Source organism: Lupinus angustifolius, chromosome LG19 (genome assembly GCF_001865875.1).
Source record: "Lupinus angustifolius cultivar Tanjil chromosome LG19, LupAngTanjil_v1.0, whole genome shotgun sequence".
Classification (NCBI taxonomy): domain Eukaryota; kingdom Viridiplantae; phylum Streptophyta; class Magnoliopsida; order Fabales; family Fabaceae; genus Lupinus; species Lupinus angustifolius.
Window position 1 is genome coordinate 7,544,709 of NC_032027.1, and position 23,591 is coordinate 7,568,299.

Below are 23,591 nucleotides of genomic sequence, written 5' to 3' on the forward strand. Positions count from 1 at the left end.
ATTTAGTTGAAATATGTACCTGGAGCCATGTAGCCATAGGTACCTGCCACTGAAGTCCAATTTGAAGTGTTGGAACTTAGCTCTTTTGCTATGCCAAAGTCTGCAAGATGGGGTTCAAAGTTTGAGTCTAGTAATATGTTATTCAATGTTATATCTCTGTGCACAATTGGTGGGGAACAATCACTGTGTAGGTAAGAAATTGCATGTGCTATTCCATGCACAATTTCCACCCTTGTATCCCAACTCAGCTCCAAGCTTTCTTCTTCATAAAGAACTTTTGTCAAGCTTCCTCTCTCAGCAAATTCATAAATCAAGAACATTTGTTTCTTCCATAAACAGAAACCATAAAGCTTTATTATATTACGATGCCTCACTCCTGTAAGTGTTTTTATCTCATTCTCAAAACTCTGCAGTTCCAATTTTGGTATCTCACTAGAGTCTATTACATTGAGCCTTTTAACTGCAAAAATTTCACCTGTTGGTAACTCTGCTTGGTAAACACTTCCAAATCCTCCTTTACCAATGCAATACATTTCGTTGAAGTCTTTGGTGGCCTCTAGAATCTCAGAAAATGTGAATCTTGCATCTCTTCCTAGTACTGTGTGATGAAATAGTTTATACTCTTCAGTGCTTTTGGATTCTTCATCATGTTCTTTGGATTTTTGATGGAATTTTAAGATTCCAAAAATGATCATGACAATAAATAACACACTGCAAAATGGTGTAATGGTAACAAGAACAATTTTTTTAACTCCAAACGAACCTGATTTATGTTGTGATGAGCAATGGATTAACCCTTTTGCCTCACCACACAGACCTGAGTTTCCAACATAAGCTTCAGCTGTTGTTGTTTGGAAAATACCATCAGTTGGTACTGGACCAGTCAAGTTGTTGAAAGAAAAATCCACAGATTGAAGGCTGAGCATATGTGAAATGGATAGTGGGATTTTCCCTGATAGATGGTTGTGTGAGACATTGAGAATCATTAGCATTACAAGCTTTTCAAGGTTTTGAGGAATTGCACCAGAAAAAGAGTTGCTACTTAGGTCCAAGTAGTATTGTAGTGAGGCCAAATTACCAAGTTCAGTAGGTATCTCCTCATAGAGCTTGTTATGGCTTAAATTCAGGCTTTGTAAGCCTTTACAATTACTAAGCTCTACAGGTACACTTCCACTGATGTTGTTATATGATAAATCAAGAAAACGAAGTTGAGCCAATCTTCCAATACTCTTTGGAATTTCTCCTGTAAAATGATTATTACCCAAGTTTAACTCATAGAGTTGGCTTATATCTCCCAATTCATTTGGGATATTGCCAGTTAATTCATTGGAGTGTAGGCTTAGAATTTGTAACCTACTCAATTTGCTCAACTGAGGTGGAATTTCTCCAGAAAGTTTGTTTCTACTCAAATCCATCTTGGTTAAGTTGGCACATTCAACCCACTTAGGAGAGAGCTCACCAAAAAAGTGATTTCCACCAAGTGAGATAAAAGAAAGATTTGGATGAACCCCGAATGCTTCTGTGATGTTTCCAGTAAATTGGTTTTCTTCTAGCCGAACTCTTGTTAGTGCTGAACAATTTCTTAAGCACTTTGGCAATGGCCCGAAAAAGTTGTTGTTATAAGCAGTCAACTTACGAAGCTTGAAACTTGTGCACAAATCTGGTGGTAGTTCTCCTGAGAAGTTATTCTCTGAAAGTTCAACATCAATCAAAAAAGGACTAAACTTTCCAAAGTCTTTAGGAAAGTTGCCTGAGAAGTTATTTGAGAGAACCGAAAAATATCTTAAAGCAATTAGTTGAGCAATTGTCTCAGGTAATTCTCCATCTAGAGTATTATTGCTAAAATCAAATTGTTGCAATGAGGTTAAGTTTCCAATCTCCACAGGAATGGGTCCAGATAATTGATTTTGAAAAAGGTATAGCACTGTTAGGTTCTTCAGGTTTCCAATCTCAACAGGAACATGACCAGAAAATTTGTTTTGTGAAAGGTCTAACTTAGTTATTTCTTTCAGGCTCTCAATCTCTACAGGAATAGGACCAGAGAACAAATTATGGAACAAATAGAGTGTTTTGATTTTTTTGAGATTGGTATACATGGATTTTGGTATTGTGCCATTGAAATAATTCCAAGAGAGGTCAAGGTATGTCAAGTTCTGACATTCTACTATGAAACTTGGAATCTCAAAAGTGAATAAATTGTAATTCAAACCAAGGTGAGTTAAGGAAGGCATGCATGAATACTGGTTCCAATTAGGGGGAGATATGAAATAGTTTGATGCAAAGTCTAGGTACCATACCTTAGGGAGATTTATAAGCTGATAAGGAATGATACCATTAAGATTATTTATGTAAAAGCTAAGATATTGAAGTTCCTTTAGTTGGCCTAACTCAGAAGGTAGTGTATCTCCAAAGTAATTGTCTCCCAAATCCAGGAAAGTGAGCTTAGAAAAGTTGCCTATAGCAGATGGTATTGAACCACTGAAATTGTTGCCTTTGAGGTTGAAGCTTGTGATATTAGGAAGGGAAGAACAATCCAAGTTATAGAGGGTCCCATTGAGATTTGAACTAGATAAGTTTATCTCAGTGACAGTGGTATTAGTGTTGTCACAAGTAATGGCATGCCAGCTACAAAGGTTGTCTATGTTGTTGAGAGACCAAGAGGTTAGAGAAGGTGGAAGAGGAAGAGTTAAACTGTTTTTCCATTTTGCAAGGGCTTTTGCTTCTGTTATTCGTGATGCTGTGATTTTCAATGGAAGAATAAAAGAGATTAGGAAGATATGAAAGAGAAGAGTTTGAGCCTTATGAAGGGTTGTCATTTTTATCTGTTTTTGTGTTCTGAGTTAATGTTTTACTTTGTTATATAATGGAATACAATTGTTTTGTAGTTTAGGATAGTAAATGATTTTTCTGACTTTTGCAATCTGAGTAACCAAAATTCAACATTGGAATTGGTCAATTGGATAGTTGGCGTAGAAGTCATGTATTATAATTTATAAGGCAAAGGTAACCCACATGCAATCTTCCGAGAAATTCATTTCTTTGTATTTATCCATCCTTCTAAGTCAGACGAATAAGACTACATTTCACACATGCAGGCGTATTAATACGTTAGCGGTTATTATACATATGATAACATGTTTTAACTGATTATTTATTAATTAAACTGTGTATCTCTACTGTTTAAGTTATATGTATTATAATAAAAGTTAAGTGTCCAAATATCGTATTTGAATTATTAATTTTGTGGCATTTTAACTTTTTACTTAATCCAATTAGTAGGTTAATTGATCCTAAAAGTATAAAATATATTGAATTGTCAAATATTACCTTTAGAGTATTTGTGCAAGCCAAAATGGGAGGAATTATTGTAAAAAACTAAGTTTTAGACAAAAGCAAGGATTTTGCGATACTATATTCGTCCACTGTTGGATCGAGCTAAATTTTGGATATATTATTCCTAGCACATGGATCTACGATATGAATGGTCAGATCGGAAAAATCTAAAAAATTGGATGTGCTAAGCACCATTCTTGTGCTTGGTGTAAGTTCGAAATTGTTTGGTGAAAACAATTTGTTTCGCCAAGTGTTATGTCTGCGCTAAGTGGAAAAGGGTGGTGTGCTGAGCGTGAGGAGGTGCACCCAACGCAAGGCGGTGCGTTGAAAAGTCGCGTTTGGCTATACAAAGCGATGTGCTCAACGCAAGGTGGTGCGTTGAGCGTGAGAGCCAGATTTCAGACAAAATTTAAGGGGTTTAACTTGAGTTTATAAAGCATATATATATTCGAATATGAATACTTTTTACTCATTGTTTTAGTTTTAAGTGTAGTTTGGCTCATTTGAGTTAGGGGTACAATGTGTAAGTATTATAGTAGTTAACTTATGCTCATTTGTGTGGTTCTACCACCCTATGAATTATGTTTTATCCCTATCATACTTACATTTTATGAACTTGAGTAGCTAAGTTTATTATTTGTTCGGATTGAATATAATACAAGTTTGATGTATATATATTAATTCATTTGATATTATTAGTTCACAAAGTTTTGATTCTTTTAAGTTATATATGTGCTTAATGTTTATTAAGTTTGGTCATCTTATTCTATATTTTACGACTGACATTCTTGGAGAAATCATTCCATCATTCTGACTTTATATAACTCAACAATTGTTATAATTGATAAACATGGATTTAAGGCAAAGTGTCATTGCGTGCACATTGTTGTATTAGTTGCCAGACATAGAGCTAATTCGATAATTTTATAACTCTCAAACTTGTTAGCATAGGCTACTAGACATAAAAACATGTTTAAAGATTCATATATCTTCATCTTGTTAATTTAGTTGCTACACATAAAGCTATTTTGATAAGCTATTAACATAGATCATTATATTGACAATTAATACAATTGAGTTGTTGCATTATACTCAATTTCACATGAATAGACTACCAAAAATAGATGTATGATTTTGTGCTCATAATTCTTCATCTTATGTGTAAAGTTAATAGACATAAAGCTTCATTGCATAAGTTACTAAACTAAGACATTAATTTTTAGTACATTTAAAGTCATTTGTATGGAAGAATCATTGTTAATTGAATTAGTGTATTTGAAAAGTAGTGTGTATTGATAGTAAGTACTAAAATTCAATCCTAATACTATTAATCCAAATAATTTAATCAGTTAATAATCAATTAATCAAACAAAACCATCAAAAGCCTTTTAAAATCAACTTAAAATAACAATTTTTAGTTGAAAGGCTAGTATCAAGTAAACCCTTATGGATTCGACAACCCCTTACTATTTATTTGTTTGCTACATCATTTTATAATTTCTATACCAATTTGTTGGTTAACAATAAGTATAATACCTTCATTAATATACATATTATATTTATACCATATAATTCAATTATTGAAATAATTTAATGACTAATTATGTTACAACAACTGTCAAGTTAAGTTTTGAATCTTCATTGTATCATTTTAAAAAATATTAAAAATTCATGTATAAACCAGTTTTGATCGATAAGATATATTATAACTGATTTTAACTAGTATTTTAAGATTTTGATCTGCTTAATTATATAATCAATATAATTGTTATATCTATATATGGATCGATTTACTAGCTTTCCATGTGAACCTGTCCATCCAATTTGTATAAGTGTGCATGCGATCTAGGATGCTTAAATTCATCGCCCCATCTGTACTAGGGTACCCAATTAATTCTACACCCTATATAAATATATAAGTAAGTGTCCTTCACCAAAATATTAATTCATATCACATTATTCGATATTCATTATTATTAGAATTAGAACAATTGTGTTTAATGGATTTCTCTTATAGCAAGATCCTCTTCATAGTTCCACACCTTTTGCTTATCATCCTCACCATATTTTCTACTTTTCAACCTGAAGTAACTTGCAGGCCATTATTTACATTAAATCATAACCAGTCAAGGGCTCATGAGCTTCACCCTCAGGAGATTGGACGTGACAGCGCGCCAGAGTCATGTCCCGGCGGAAGTGGTATTGTTGGTTGTGGTGATGGTCCCTAGTTACTGGATTTCGTTAAGAACTACAATACAAGTTAAATAATGCTAAGTGTGTGTTTTGGGAAATTGACTTGGTTACTTTTTAATATATTAAATTATCGATTTCTCAATATAAAATGAGTATAATATCTATGCATCATCATTATAAAATTTATATATACTTAATGTGTAATTTATTTGTATTACTTTCATCTAAGAGTTAATGATAATTAGATATGAATGAGATATAGTCACAATGTAAAAACTCTTACATTGTTAGTACATACATGTATTTTTTTATATATAATCTTTTATATGAGAAAAAGATGTATGCACTAACATTGCATGAGTTTTATACATCATCACTATATCATTCACCATTCATATTTAATCATCATTGACTCTTCCAAAAAGTAACACAAATAAATGATATAGTATATAAATATTTATATTGTTAGTGGATAGATGATAAAATATCACCTTATGTTCTTTATATTTGATATGAAATTATAGTGTAGTAATTAATTTCATTGTCGTTTTAAAGTTTCATAAATTTGCATAGAGATTATGTATTCTTTCAATATTTGCGTATATAATATTTGTACACGGATTTTTATCATATATTGGTTCCTTTGTTTGTATTCATATTAAGTATCAATCATCTTTCAGAATATAGATCTTAATTCTCTAAAACAAAGATGTAATAGATCCTTTCCTTTGTGATTTTTTTGTTTTATTTTATAAGGAATGCATTTTTATTTATATAATCTAGTTGAGCATCAAATTTGAGCACTTTTGCTACCTTCTACAAAGAGTTAAAAAGATCCAAAAAGCATTATACACTACAAAATAGATATATGCAAATTACACTTATTAGTGGAACATCCTTCGTGAAAATTAAAATAATCTATAACTTATGTACTATGAAACTAAGGTCTATACTTTTGAAAATTCCATCTCACATATATATAGATATGAGTACAACGGCTATTGAAACCTATTTACACATCAAAATAGCATACTTGCGATTAAACACAGAACAAAATATAATTCTTAGGACTCATACATCAATCGGAGAAGATTCAAAATAAATTATCATCACAAACAAAAAAATAATACCATTACTTAAATAAACAAAAAAAATCTTATATAAGATTACCTCTAGTACAAGGATACTTGTATAAAACAAAAAAAAAAATTTCTTACACCTTTTTTCTTGATGTTGAAAATGCAAGGAATAGAGAAATAAATGGCAAGATGTGGTAAATGATGTAATAATTGGTTAAGAAGTAAGAAATCTAAAACAAATGTATAGAAGGTGATGTGAATTTTTTATTTATAAAAATACCATTACTTAAACCAACGCACCTTAAACAAATTCAAAATTTCTAAAAGATAAGAATTGACATTATTAAAGACCAAATCATTAAGCGCTGCCACAAAGAGCAAATAATTGGATCCAAGCAAAAATCACTGGGATAATATCTTTTATTAATTGACGATAATATTCTTCCATGACCTGAGCTAAGTGATAAAACAAAATCAATAATATTGATATCACATCCTAACCTAAGATTGTAAGGGATTAAACCTATGGATGCATATATTAAATATATGATCATTAATTCATCAATTTCTTTCTTACGTCGGGTTTCATTATTATGTCACTCACACTCAGAAGTACCAAAAACTATCATTATCAAGTCTGAATCCTACATATCTAGACATTCCCCTCAAGGGGAAGCCATTCTATTCCCGAGTATTTGGATTCACCAAAATCGATCTTTATAAAATCTTTTATTGCTATTGATTTAGCTTGTAATAAACAAAACATGATGCATGTCCTCCACATTGGAGGGAAGAATTTTAACACAATAATCTACCAACCATTTGTCATTCCAATATTTCATTCCAATATTTTTTGAGTGGGTGTTAATACCACTTGCTATCAGGATTGATGGATTCACAACACTTGAAATATATATTCATTCATGGGATGAAGTATTCTCGCACAGGCTTAATGAAGAAATTAAATAAGTGAATGTGATATTGACTCGAAACTTTATCCACCTGCTCTTACTTCATCACCATGAATAGGAAATATTTAGGTTAACATTTTGAATATTCATCACTATGATTCACTAAACCAAGACATGTAACCCCTTGCTTTTACTGAACCACCATGTCACTATATATCCATCTCAAACACATTTCTTCTTCTTTTAGTTTCCACCACAACAATGTTGTGTTGCAATATGTTTATGAATAAACTATTATTAATAGACATCGTTAACATTGTTGAAATTAGTTTAATATCCATGACTTTTTGCATTATGGTAGACTAAACTCAAAATATAAGGATCAAAATTATACTTTTATTATAGAATTCGATAGTTTGAGATGAAAGAAATTTTGAAAATGATGGGCAATGACAAAATAATTGGATTAGATAATATACATATTGAGTCTTCAAATGAGTTGGCTCACAAAGTTGTTTAATGAGATTATGTGATCTAATAAGATGTCATATGAGTGGAGGATAATGTTAGAGATTGATGCAGAAAAACAAAAAGTAGAGAGGGAGAAGAAGAGAGTTTATGAGAGAATTATGTGTTCTCATACATTGAATCAAAAGAATACATCATTTCCTTTTATAATAAAGTATTTCAACTACTAACTAGCTATAACAAATTGAACTACTATTTATAGTAAGCTATAACAACTTGACTAGATACACTCTAATACTTGAATTATGCAACTATTTTAATATCCTCCCTTAAGTCAAGTATTGGAGAGATTCTACACATATTTTCTTCCTCAAATTCAGAAATCTTTCTACCTTTTAGTGCTTTGGTGAAACCATCTGCCATTTGCATCTCTGTTTTGAAATACACCACTTCTATCTTCCCTTTGTTCACTAAATACCTTAGGAAATGGAACCTCACCTCTATGTGTTTGCTTTTCCCGTGGCTTACTGGATTTTTAGATAGATTTATAGCTGAAACATTGTCTATCTTCAAGTGAAATGGTTGAGTTACTTCGACCTTTACTTCCTTCAACAATTCCTGCAACCACATAGCTTGGCAAGCAGTATAACAGCCTGATATGCATTCTGCTTCATAGCTTGAGAGTGCAATTAATTCTTGTTTCTTTGTGCACTAGGAAATAGGAGCTTAATTGAGTAAAAATAGGTAACCTGAGGTGCTCTTTCTCTCAACCAAGTCACCACTATAATCGGAATCAACAAATCCCACCAATTCCAAATCTGAATTTAGTTCACCAGTAGGAAATAGAATTCCATAACCTGTTATTCTTTGCACATACCTCAATATCCTTTTCGCAGCTAGCATATGGATTTTCTTTGGTTTGCACATGAATCTACTTATAAGGCCAACCCCAAAGGACAAGTCTGGTCTACTATTGCATAAGAACCTCAATGATCCCACTATTTGTTTGAATAATGTCTCATTGGCAGGATCACCTTCTTCAACAGGGCTAGCTACTGAATTGCAAGACTTCTTTAGAATTTCTTTTGCATACTTTTTCTGGTGCATCAAAATTCCTGTTGAAGTCTAGGTGAATTCCATGCCCATGAAATAGTTTAGCTTACCCAAGTCAGTCATTTCAAATTCAGCTTCCATAATCCTCTTGAATTCTTGAATCCTTTTCCATATTTGATCCAGTTACTAGTAAGTCATCCACATATAGGCAGCTAATTAGTAATTCACCATGTCTTTCTTCCTTGACATACACTCTATGTTCAACCTTGCATTTCTAGAATTTGAGTTTGAACATAAATGAGTCTATTCTTCTATTCCAAGCCCTTGGGGCTTGTTTCAATCCATACAGGGCCTTCTTCAGTTTATAGACCAGGTGCTCTTTGCCTTTTATGATGAATCCTGGTGGTTGTTGAACATAAGGAATGCTGATTTAACATCTAGTTGGAATAGTGGCCAATTCCTTGCACCAGCAATAGCAACAACCAGCCTTACAGTTTCTATTCTAGCAACAGGAGCAAATACCTCTTTGTAGTCTAGACCTTGTCTTTGTAAGAAGCCCTTTGCAATAGGAGCAAATACCTATTTGATGCTTGTCACTTGGCAGTTCAACCAAAGTCCAAGTCTCATTCTTCTCAATTGACTTGATTTCATCAATCATTGCATCTTTCCACTCTTTCTGTTGTAGTGCCTCAGAGTTATTAATTGGTATTGCTTCAGCCATTAATGCCAAGTAAACTAGATCACTTTCATCATTGATTTGATCATCTGTATGAACTTCATACTCACTGAATCTGATAGGTCTTGACCTTAGTCTCTGAGATCTTTGTGTTGAGGTGTTTTCAGCTTGATTAGGTTCACTTGTTTCAATGGATCCATCATTTAGATTTTCTATGTTTGCTCCATCATCAATCATATTAGGAACAATTCTCTTTAGACTTGTTTACATTTGTCTCCAATCCCATCTTTCATTTTCAAGCACCAGAACATCCCTACTAATCAACATATTTTCTCTAATTGGATCATATAGCTTGGATGCACCAATTGCATGATACCCTACTAGAATCATTGCTTGACTTTTGTCTTGGAGCTTGGTTCTCTTCTGGTCTGGCACATGTCTAAAGGCAAGTGATCCAAATATTCTTAGGTGCCCTATTAATGGTTTTCTTCCTGACCATACTTCAAGTGGTACTCTACCTTCAAGCCTTTTTGTTAGGCACCTATTCAAGATGTATACTAAAGTTGATACAGCTTCACCCTATAGTTTTTGTGGTAAATCCTTCTCCTTGATGAGACTTCTAGCCTTGTCCATAATGGTCATATTTCTTCTTTCTGCAAGGCCATTATGTTGAGGGGTGTAAGGTATTGTTATTTCATGGTTGATTCCTTTTCTTTTGCAGTAGGCTTCAAAGTCATTTGAAGTAAACTCCCCTCCTCCATCTGTTCTGAGTACCTTCAATTTCTTTCCACTCTCCTTTTCAATAAGTGCTTTGAAATTCAAGAATGATTCAAATGCATTTCTTTTGGCCTTCAGCATATCTAGCCATATCATTCTACTGAATTCTTCCACAAAGATTATGAAATATCTATTTCCAGCTAGTGAAGGAGTTTCAAAGAGGCCACAAACATCTGAATGCACAACCTCTAGCACTGACTTGGATATCATGTTCAGTTTTGATTTCAATGAATTTTTGGGTTGTTTTCCAACTAGACATACCTCACAAGCCTTTTCAGGTAATGTTGTGATGGAAATTCCATTCACCATATGTTTTGATCCTAGTTGATGTAAGCTATTAAAGTTTAGGTGACCATACCTTGAATGCCACAACCAACTTTCATCACTAGTCTCCATAATGGCCAAGCATTGAACTTCAGCAACCTTAGTGTTTACTTGGTATGTTCTGTTCTTGGTTTGCTTGCTCTTGAGTATGATTTTATCATCTGAATCAAAGAGTTCAAGATGTCCATTCCTTACTAGCACACTGAACCCCTTCTCTACCAATTGACCAATGCTTAGTAGGTTGCATTTCATTTTAGGCACTAATAGCACATTTGAAATCATCAAAAATGAAAAGGCTTAAACAATTGTAAGACAGAAGACTTTCCATAAATAGAATCACCTTTTATGTGATGAAATCATATGGGGTACTGAGGGGAAACAAAAAAAACATACATGTTTAGTTGTCTAACAATCAGAAGAAAATTGATGTACATGAAAAAATGAGTTTTAGTAGGTTGAGTGATAGAATATAAATTTGTTTAGAGAGAAAGATGATTTCAATAGTTGAGCAGTGTTGGAGAAGAAATGATGATTCAGAGATTTTTTAGAAGAAGAAATGATGATTCAGAGATTTTTTGAGAAGAAGAAATGAAGTGGGTAAGGGGAAGGTTAACCCACCGTGCCAAAACCCAACTTTCAATGCCTATCTCTAGAACTTTGGATATTTTTTAGGACATAAATATCCCTTTCAAAATACAATCGTCAGTATTTGGAAATGTTTTGTTTGGTAATGATATCATTCTATTAATAATAATGTAGCAAATTAATTGCACCTAAAGTAAAAATTATTGGTTATTTATCCAAAACAAATAATTTTTGTTTCGGCTATGAAAAAACTGGGACCTGTAACATTTATCTTAACCTGTCTCTAGAATTCATCCAAATAGTTTTATAATTCATAAAATAAAATATAAAAACATTAAGTTGTATCAATTATCAATGGGCTAGTGTTACATCATGCATCTATAATAACTATTAACACATGATGAGATCATCTGATTTAATATATGAAAGTGAAAATTGTGAACGGCTGAATGACTATGCTTGGTTTGGATTATTACAACATTACATGTGAATGAGAATATCATGCTACCTCGTACAATCTTTGACTTTGATGTGAAATTTGAAATAATGTGTGGAATAATTATCTGGCACATTTTCTAAAAGTTGGGAACGTGATTAAAGAGAAATTTCATACAACCACCAATTATTGTAGTAAAACACTAGTCTTAGCCTAATTTATGTGCATACAATATATGGCCGATTGCTACCTAGTTACTTAAAAATAGATTATAAATTTAGTTTAACAGTAAGTATAGCTAGACTTGTAAATTAAAACCTGAATTAAAAGTTACTCAAAAATAGATAATAAATTTAGTTTAACAGTGTAAATAGGTAGACTTGTAAATAAAAACCTGAATCAAACACCTAAGAGGTTTTCATGAAACCTATTTTTTTAAGTAATCTTAACATTTTGATTAATTTTGTGTAATGAGTATGTATTCATGCAAGAATCACTTATATCTTTTTTGTTAAAGTATAAGGAAGCCATGACTCCCAATGCTAAACATTATTGAGTTCATTTCATTACTGTACTCGCAAGTATGAACATGCTTTGTTATTTTCCACCCAAAAAATGTGATGAATTGAATTAATTCATGAATGAGTAGCCTGTCTAGGTTCTTGTATAACAAGTTTGAGCAAGTCTCCTTTGTTTTTTACATTTATTTTATTGTTATCCAGTGTTGATTGTTGAAAATGCAAGAGAGATGAGGTGGCATAATGCAGAAATTAAGGTTCCCAATTTCAGACTTAATTATTTATTCGGTATTGATAATGTGAATGGAGTGTGAGATGCAATTGAACATATTGCTGTTGACTAATAAGGTCCAAGTTGGGAATGATTTTGTTGACATAGTGGTGCACCTTTGGGACTATTATATTTGGTGGTCTAGATAAAATAAATTTATCTTATAATAATGAAAGGAAGATAATAGGAAAGACCAAATAGTTTTATCCTACTTTCTTGTTGATTATTGAGATGAGCCATTAAAGATTATTTTATTGTTTTCTATGTTGTTTAGTCTTTCAGAGGGTGAAGTTTAGATGTACGATAACTAATGCAGAATTTTCCAATGTCACTCAAGAGATATTTGAATACGTCTAGAGAAATATCTCAAAAGGTTTTTTAATGATTAAGTCGGTATGTGAGAGATATAGAGAATATGATAGAACAATATCAAGAGATATGTTATAAATAAGAGAGAGTGATAGAGTAAGTAAGTTCACTTCCTGAAGGGAAATATTCCCTCATAGATATTGTTGATTTGGCCGACAAATGGCTTGTTGGGTCTACTCTAGAGAGGCAAATGTTGTTTTTTCTGTGTCATATGGCTTTGACATGTCTGCACACTGTGGATGATATTTGCACCTGTATTGTAAATCCATCTTGTCATCTGATCAAAAGCACAATATCGTATAGTACTTCTGTTTTGCAGTAGGGGCCTAGGCTGTTCAATTGAGGTTATAGACGTGTGTAGGTGGCATAGTAAAGGAGTGTCAGAAGATGATCTTGAGTTGTCTATCATTTCCGCCTGATTGACGGGACATCTTTTAGGATTTTCCAGTCGCCTGGTTGAGGCCCAGAGGGGCTTAGAGAATACCCATGTTGTCCAGCTTTATATTGATAGTTGTCAATCCAGCCCAATTGTGACATGTCTTTTTGGAATGAGACAAAACATATTTTTTATTGATTATTTAAACTTACTCATGTGTAACAAGCAAGACTCAATAGTATGTGCAAATACACGTGTGGCTAGCATCTAAATCTGCAATGTCCAAGGCAACTAGCATCTTCACCAAATCAAATCAGCAAAATCCAGCCAATGGACATATGCACAAACAAGTTCAACCCAACATAACCCTGGTGCAGACATATAACTCTGACCACAACTCCTCTGCATCATCAGACCAAAGCACAACACCACACCACAATTCCTCTACATCATCAGACCAAGATATGACACCATGCCATACTTCAACCAACACTTCCATACACTCATCATCATACCAAAGCCCAACATGCCCAACATGCCCAACATCTGATCTCAATCATAACAACAACAACATCATTCCTCACAGAAAATAGTTTATAACGCAGCTTGTTACATTGTTTGCTTTACAAGTTATAAATTTTATTGGCACAATTTACACATTTAACATGTGCTCAGTTAGTTATTTTTTTGTTATTCCTTATTTGTTGATTCACTCTTGTATAAATATTAGGTTTAGGGATAGTTTTTAATCAATTCAATTCACTTAATGTTCTAAGAGAGTATTTACTCTCAAACACATTCAAAGCAATAAAAGTGTTCTCGGGGTTATTCATAATCATTTCCCTTTTCCCATGTTCTTCTTCTTGGATTGTTAATACGCCATTGAAGAACCGTTCTTTCTTCTTTCTATGATGGTATCAGAGTTCCTTTAAGAGCTCTATTACATTCAAAAAATGTCTACTATGGATTCAAGGCCTATATTACCTCACCTTGACCCCTCCCAAGATCCATACTACATTCACCCCTCAGAAAACCCTACCACCCCTCTTGTTTCATCATTGATGAATGGAGACAATTACCACTAGTGGACAAGGTCTATGCAGATGAGTCTCATATCAAAACAAAAGTGGGAGTTTGTTGATGGATCCATCAAAATGCCAACCAAGGCTGACCATTCATACAAGGCATGGAAAATGGCCAACAATATGGTTATTTCATGGATTATCAGATTAATTACACCATCAATAACATAAAGCATTCTCTGGATAGACAAGACTTATAAGATATGAGAAGATCTCAATGAAAGATTCTCTCAAGGTAACCTATTTAGAATAGCAGATTTACAAGATACCATTGGAAACCTTAAGCAAGGTGATCTTACTTTTTCAAAGTATTTCACTCAACTTAAAATCCTACTGGACGAATTAGATACCTTCAGACCTTAACCAAGATTACAAGTAGTGCACTCTATGACATCAAGAAGCACAAAGAAGATAAAATCATCAGATTCCTCAAGGAGCTCAATGATGCATACATTAGAGTCAAATCCCAAATTATGCTCATGGAGCCTCTCCCCTTCATGCACAAAGTCTTCTCTTTTGCTATCCAACAAGAGACACAAATATATGGACATGAATCTGATTCAAAAGCAATGGCAATTTCCAATAATGGAAGAAGAGGAAGATACTCAAAAAGATCATACACAACAAATAGAAACCCCAACAATACCTTTGGCAGAGGAGCTTCATGTAGATATGGCAGAGGATCTTGGAATAAAACACAAGCTCCACCAAAATATTGTACACACTACAAGAAGAATGGCCACACCTTAGAAGTATGTTACAAGCTATATGGCTATGCTGCTAACTTTCAACTCAACAAAGGAGAGAAGAGACACTCTATTCAAGCCACAAACATGAGATCATGACAAGAATTATGTATCAGACACAGATCAACACAATGACAAAGTTTTTGGTTTAAGTAAACATGAATATCAAGGCCTTGTGGGTATACTGCAACAAAATCAGAACACACAAAGGACTAATGAGTACCATATCAAAGGTGAGCATTCCAACATTCTCTCAACCACATCATTGCCACCAGAAATAAACAATGAAGGTACTCCTAACTTTGATTCACACTTATCTTTTCGGATATTAGATAGTAGTGCCACATACCACATTAATTCCAATTTATCAATCTATGGAAGTGAGGTAATCTCACAAATATCAGACACTATTTTTCTACTTCCTAACCTTATTCTGTATAATGTTCTTTATTTACCTACTTTTTCATATAATCTTTTGTTTATATCAATACTTACCTCTGATTCTACATGTATACTATCTTTTGATTATGATTATTGCATTATCCAGGAGAGGATATCTTTGAGGAAGATTGGTATAGCTAAAGCCTCAAATGGTTTATATTTGCTAAAATCATCAATTACTCATCACCATGTGAATTTTTCTAATACTTGTCAACCTAGCTTCTCTAATTCTAGCTTATGGCATTTTAGACTAGGACATATTTCTCACAATTGTACGGATGTTATTAGAACAAAGTTTCCTTTTATTACTGCAAATAAAAATCAACTTTGTGAGATTTGTCACTTGGCTAAAAAAAAGAAGCTTGTTTTTCCTTTAAGCACTACTCATTCTTTTCACTATTTTGATTTAATACATAATGACATATGGGGACCTTTCCCTATTCCTTCCTTACATGGTCATAAATACTCATGGGTCTATCTCATACAAAGTAAGGCTGAAACCTAATCCATCTTACAAACCTTTATCAATATGATAGAAACTCAGTTTTCCACTAAAACCAAAACAGTAAGGAGTGGTAATGGGCCTGGATTTTCTATGAAAAATTTCTATTCCACAAAGGGAGTCCTTCACCAAACTTCTTGCATATATACCCCTCAATAAAATGGAATTATTGAGAGAAAACACCAACATTTGTTGAATATTGCTAGGGCTATTTTAATCCAGAGTTACTTGCCGAAGATATTCTGGTCATTTGCTATTAAACGTGCAACTCATATCATCAACTTCTTACCTACTCCTATCCTTAAACAATAGACTCCCTATGAAGTCTTGCACAACAAGTTACCCGATCTACAACACTGAAGAACTTTTGGCCCTCTTTGTTATGCAAGCACTCATAAACACTCTAGAATTAAGTTTGACCCCAGAGATGTTAGATGCATTTTCTTAGGATACAAACAAGGTGTCAAAGGATGTATAGTTGTGAACTTACTCACTAAAGCCTTAGAAGTAACAATAAATGTAGTTTTCTATGAAACTATATTCCATTATACAACATTAGCCAATCCTTCTACCCTACTACTAACCATACACCTCTTCCTGATAACCTTCCCTTTGATAAATACTATGATGACTTTTTCCCACCACACAAACCAATCCATGGCCAACAAACTATAGAACATCACTCACCTACCCCTTCCACTAACCGTCAATCATACTCTCCTAATCATAACCTACCACTGTGCTTTATTCCACAACACTAACCTCACATCCAAATCCAAATATCCCTTATATTCTATATATCATATGACAACCTATCTAAATTCCAACTGCATAGAATCATTTCCATTTCAACTGAAATTTAGCCAAAAACATATCAGCAAGCTAACAAAATTCCTCACTAGCAAGAAGCCATAAACAAAGAACTCTAAGCTTTACAAGAGAACAACACTTGGATCATAACTAGCCTACGTCATGATAAGACCCATATTGGATGCAAATGGGTCTTCAAGATCAAATATAAGGCTGATGGGACAATTTAAAGGTATAAGACTAGGCTAGATTCTAATGGTTGCACCTAAACTAAAGGCATAGACTATATTGACACATTTTCACCAGTTGCTAAAATTAGCATTGTTAGACTTCTCCTAGCCTTAGCCTCAATTCACAATTGGTCCCTCACACAACTTCATTAAACAATGTTTTTATCCATGGAGACCTTAAGGAAACTGTCTACATGGTTCTCCCACCCGACCTTTCTTCTTCTAGACAAAACCATGTCCGCAAACTTGAAAAATCTCTGGTGGACTTAAACAAGCAAGTAGACAACGGTTTGCCAAATTATCTAATTTCCTTATTGAACTTGACTACCGAAAGGCCAAAAGAGATCACTCCCTTTTCATTAAATGGGATTCACCAACTTCCATTACTATCATTCTTGTCTATATGGATGATATCATCCTCACATGCAACAATATCAATGAAATTTCCAAACTCAAAGTCATCCTTCACAGTACATTCAAAATTAAGTGGTATCCTAAAATTCTTTCTAGGTTTTGAAATTGCAAGAAACAAAACATGCATCTCTATGAACCATAGAAAGTATGTCATTGAGATTCTTTCTGATGCAGGGATGCTTGGCTGCAAACCCTGTAACACACCTATGACTAGTGGCAGCCACCTATTCCAAGACTCTAATGCTCCTTTCCCTGACCCATCTTCTTATAGGAGATTGATATAAAGACTTATCTACTTAACTAATATCATACTTGACCTTTCCTTCTCTGTACAACATTTGGCTCAATTCATGGCTACACCTACTGTTACTCACCATAATGCAGCCCTGAAAGTTCTCAGATATATTAAAGGGACTCCTGCTGTAGGTTTATTCTCCTCTAACCGGTCCATTGTTAAATTAAAATCCTATAGTGATAGTGATTGGGCAGCCTGCCCTGCCACTAGAAGATCAATAGTAGGATATTGCATATGCCTTGGCACATCTCTTATATCCTGGAAATCAAAGAAACATAAAACTATACCTAGAAGTTCATGTGAAGCAGAATATAGGGCTATGGTCGTTAATACTTGTGAATTAACTTGGCTTACTTATTTGCTTGAAGATTTGCAATATTTTTTTCCATTCATGTTGTTATGTTTTGTGATAATCAGTCAGCAATACACATTGCAACAAATCATGTTTTCCATGAACGTACCAAATACATAGAACTTGATTGCCACACCATTCGAGAAAAATGCTCTCAAGGTAAAATAAAGCTCCTTCTCGTCCCTTCATATCTCCAATTAGCATATGCTCTTACTAAACCTGTAGGAGCTAAGGACTACACAACAATCCAATTCAAGCTAGGATTCATCAACAGTAACAACACCATTCCTCATAGAAAACAGTTTGTCAAGCAGCTTGTTACATTGCTTGTTTTATAAGTTATTAGTCTTATTGGCACAATTTACACATTTAACATGTGCTCTAAATTCAGTTAGTTAGTTTTTCTGTTATTCCTCATTTGTTGATTCACTCTTGTATAAATATTTGGCTTAGAGATAGTTTTTAATTAATTCAATTCTCCTAATGTTCGAAGAGATTATTTTCTCTCAAACACATTCAAAACAATAAAAGTGTTCTCGACGTTATTCATAATCCTTGCCCTTTTTCTATGTTCTTCTTCTTGGATTGTTAATCCAGAACTAGTCTTTCTTCTTTCTTTGAATGTGCAAGTGCAAAATACATTTCAACCCAAATTGTGTTGCTAAGAATCTTCTATCTGTACCATAATGATAAATTTAAAGCAGCCATAACGGGTTTGTTAACGCGGATGCTTTAGTACAAGTTAGTCTTGATGTACTTATTATTTTCCCCCCTCTTTTTTATGCTTATTTTGAGAATTTCGTTTTAAATTGTAGAGTTTTGAGTATATTATCCATCTTTCATAAAAAATATCATTATTAATTGAGTAGAAAGAAAAAAAGATAAATTCATAAAATTAGTTGAGTGGAAATGAAAAAAAAATATAAATAACCCAGCTAAGCTAGGGGTAATTGTCAAAAATATATATAACTTTTGACAAAATGTTACTTATTAAATCAACAAATTTCATTTATTCATGTCAAATTATTCAAAAGAAAACGTCTACGCAAGTAGAGATTCATATTATAATGAATAATTTTATTTTCAAACTTAGTCATTGCGCTTATAATATAAGGCTTTTTGGTGTCAATGTCTTCAATTTCCACCCTTCCAACCTTCGAACATAGCAGGTAAACTATTTTTCTTACAATAAAATGTTTATCTAATAATATCTAATTATAATTATAAACATTTAATGATTCAATTTTTAGAAACGATATTTATTGATGGTTAGTCACACGCTCCAAAAGGAAATAATTACTTATTTAAGAGAATGAGTGAATACTCTTGACAGTACAAAAAAAACCCAATATATGAGTTAAGTTATTTACATTCCCTATATATATATATATCCTTACCAAAACATTAATTCATATCATTACAAGTTCATTAAAATATTTTACTTCTATCACATACCAATCAATATTATATAAAAGCAGGATATTCATTATATTAGAATAACAGTGTTTAGTTTCACCAAAGAAACTGCATAAATGGCTTTCTCTTACATGAAGATGTTCTTCATGGTTCCACAGCTTTTGCTAATCTTGCTCACCATTTTTGCAACTTATCCTGAGCTTCATTTTCAGGCTCTTGGACGTCGCCCAGCACCAGTGTCAGGAGCTGGAGGACAGGGAAATCACTAGCATCGGTAGTTATTGCTTTTGTTGAGATTAATATGATAACAAGTTAAGCAAGCAAGTGTAAGTGTATTGGGAAATTAATTCCATCACTTTTAAATATATTATATACTCACTTCCCGATACAAATTTCTTGTTAAATTCCGCCGTTTTAATAATTTCTATTTAGAATCCCAGTCATGTCTTTACACTAGAGGAATTGTGAATGCGAATAAAAACTGATCAAATTGAAACTATATGTAATTTTTTCTTAGCCGTTTAACACTCTTATGAATTGTTAATGTAATTGGTCGAACTCTTTAATAAATTATATTATTTTATTCTCTTCTATATATCCTTTATTTGGTTGTTTATTGTCAATATTGTGTAATGATTGTTTTATGCTGCACCAAAAAATAAATTGGACCACATGTTATATATATATTTTTTGAGATTTAGTTGTTTGTTTTGTGAGCCTAAAATCCGATTCAAACCAACTTTTATAATAGTGAGTGGGAATTATTAAAGATAATTTAGTCAAATACATTACTTTACCAAGTTAATTAAAACAGTTAATGATTGCCTTAAAATATGTTGGAAAACTTTTCATCAGGGTGAAAGCACGCTACGTGTCAGAGTTACCATTTAATCCCGCTTATTTTAGATATATAACAACGCTTTCCGATGCTTTCTATTTTATCATAGTAGTATATGATTATCATTAACAACGTTTCATAAACGTTGTTGCATTGATTATATACCATAGTGTAACACACAAAAAGCGTTGTCATATAGTGCATCAATATAACAACGCATGATCCACAAAGCGCTATCATATAGTGCATCAATACAGTCTACAAAGTGTTGTCATATAGTCTTACATAAATAACGCATTTTATAAGTCTTATTAACAATGATTATTGTTGCACTGTTGAAGTTCATATATTAAACAGCGCAATAATAGTAAATTGTTGTTGTATTATTCATAAATTTTCTTAAACAACACCTTAATACAATAGCGCATCACACGCATAGCGCTGTTGTATTAATAATATACAACAACACTTTCGATAAAAGGTGTTGTTGTAGTTATATTTTACAACAACGCATGTCAGGGTTTCCCCTAGAATTCACTGTTGATTTGTATAAAGTAATACTTGCATATACATTTATTAGTAGAACAAGCATTCTCAACAACACAGACATTTATACATTCTGAATAACATAGACACATTAATACAGGTCAGAAGATTGTTTTATTAAACATCAATACAATACAATACAAAATACAAACAATAAATATCATGTCAATTATGTTTTCACAGAATACATAATTACAAATAAAAAATTACACAAATTACAAAGAAATAATATTGTACAAATTATAAACAATCAAAATTAAGCTATAATTATAGAAATACTACTTGCATCTACTTTTTCATTTTCTTTGATTGTTTTTGTTTTGTAGGGTCATCCTTGTTTGGAGGAGCATATTGATTTACCCAATGCCCTTCATCGTGATTATCTATTATATATAAATCATCATTTGTAGTTGGTCTGCTCTCACGCGACTAATATGTCCCAAAAAAGATCATATTCATCAATATCTTCATATTCTTGGTTATCAATATTATTGACAATTATTTTATTAGTTAAAAAAATAATGGACCATTTCATATCAGTTGGATCACTAACATAAAATATTTGTTGAGTTTGCGATGCTAGAATAAATGACTCATCTTATATCCTGGCCTATTAAGATCCACCTGCATGAATCCTAACTCATCAACTCGAAAACCATTGCTGTTAGCAACCCACATACAATAAAAATCGGCATCTGAAACGTTTTGTAATCCAATTCTCATATGTGTTCAATCACTCCGAAGTATGACATGTTCGCGTATATTGAGTTTCTATCTTTTGCACTCGACATGTGTAAAGTTCGAGCAACAACAATCACACCACTATTTTGCATTTTAGTTTGGTCATCTTGTTTTTCCATATAAAATGTGAACCCATTAATTAGGTAACTAGTGTAGGATAAGACATGAAGGCTTGGATCATTGGCTAACCATTTCAATCTTTTGGAAACCGAATGTGCATTTATATTCAACTCCTCATTAATGTAATTTTTAGCTACTTTATGAAACACCGATTATGCTATTTGGAAATCAAATTTTCATTCTTACTTGGTTAAGACTTCCTTAGCATCTCCTTGTGTGTTTCAACATATGGATCAACCTCGTCGGCATTATGTAAAACATATAAGTGCACTTGCTCCAATTTGGTTCTTCTTATAATCAATATTTCATTCACAGTAATACCTTCACTAAATATCTTTTTGCATATCGACGCTTTGGAAAGCCCATGAAATCACCATCTGTAAGGTATCCGATACAAAAATCAAGAGCTTCTTCAACAACATACCGCTCGACAATAGAACCCTCTAGTATTGATTGGTTCTTCACATACCATTTTAATGTCTTCATATAACGCTCAAATGGTACATCCATCTCATATAGGAATGGTCACATAGTTGTGTTTCTCAACAAGATGAATGCTTAGATGCACCATTATGTCAAAAAAAGAAGGTGAGAAATACATTTCAAGCTCACACAAATTTAAAATAATTTGTCTTTGCAATGCAAGTAATTTCCCAAGGTCAATCACTTTGCTACAAATTGCCTTGAAGAAGAAGCATAACCTAGTTATGGTTCCTCGAACGTTTTTAGGTAGAATTGACCGTATTACAATAGGCAAGAAATGCTCCATTAGTTGACTTGTAATTATGGTTACTTTTTCTGCAAAAAGTAAGAGTTAACGTGCAACGGATAATATTGCAGAAAATAAACAGGAATAAATCAAAGAGGTAAGGGAGAAGAGAGTACACAAGGATTTTATATTGGTTCACCTTCTTGTCCACCGAAGGCTACGTCTAGTACTCTTGCAGCATAAGAGATTTTTCACTAAATATTATGAGTTGTAATTACAATATCTCACCCCGAGATCTCTATGTACCTTACACACTCACTAATATTTATACCCTTGCAAAACACATTTCCAAGTAACTCTATCCCCTTTCTATTCACACCCGTGAAAGAAAGTTATTACAATGAATGAAGAATCTGAATGATGGCTTTGGATTGCATTTACAAGTAAGAAATATAATAACATTTGCAATCCAATCAACTCTTTTGTATACTTAGTAATAATGCTCTTTAAGTTTATAAAACTTTGAAACACTTCTAAGCAACTTTAAAAAATAACTTTTGAAAGTTTGAGTGCTAGTTGCAAAAAGTTTAGAAAAATAACTTCAGAATAACTTTAAGAGCTTTTGGAAATTTTATAAGAGTTGTGTATATGTTGTATGTTGTTTTGTGAGAGTTAGAGTCTTTATATAGACTTTCCAAATACTCATGGTGCCTTTCTAAAAAGTGTAGGAGTTGTTTGAAGTGAAGAGATTTCGTTTAGAGTGAAAACATTTCATTTTGAAATCTGAAATCTCATGCAATAGTCTTCAGTAATCGATTACTGATAGTGGGTAATCGATTACCCAAACTCTCTGTTTACTGTTCTTTTTAAAAACGAATTAGAGTAATCGATTACACCATTTGGGTAATCAGTTACTCAACTTTTGTAAAACTGGTAATCTGTTACTCAAAGACAGTAATGGATTACTCTGAACAGTTTAA

General features: G+C 32.8%; 1 protein-coding gene across 1 annotated transcript in view; it reads right to left on the bottom strand.

Annotated features, from left to right (window-relative positions):
• LOC109334747 (MDIS1-interacting receptor like kinase 2-like) overlaps positions 1 to 2,931 on the bottom strand; it is a 3,475-nt gene extending 544 nt beyond the window's left edge. The window contains exon 1 of the mRNA XM_019570672.1: positions 20 to 2,931. Within this exon, the coding sequence (XP_019426217.1) occupies positions 20 to 2,816 (2,797 nt within the window). The 5' untranslated portion in view covers positions 2,817 to 2,931. The remainder of the gene's footprint in view (positions 1 to 19) is intronic.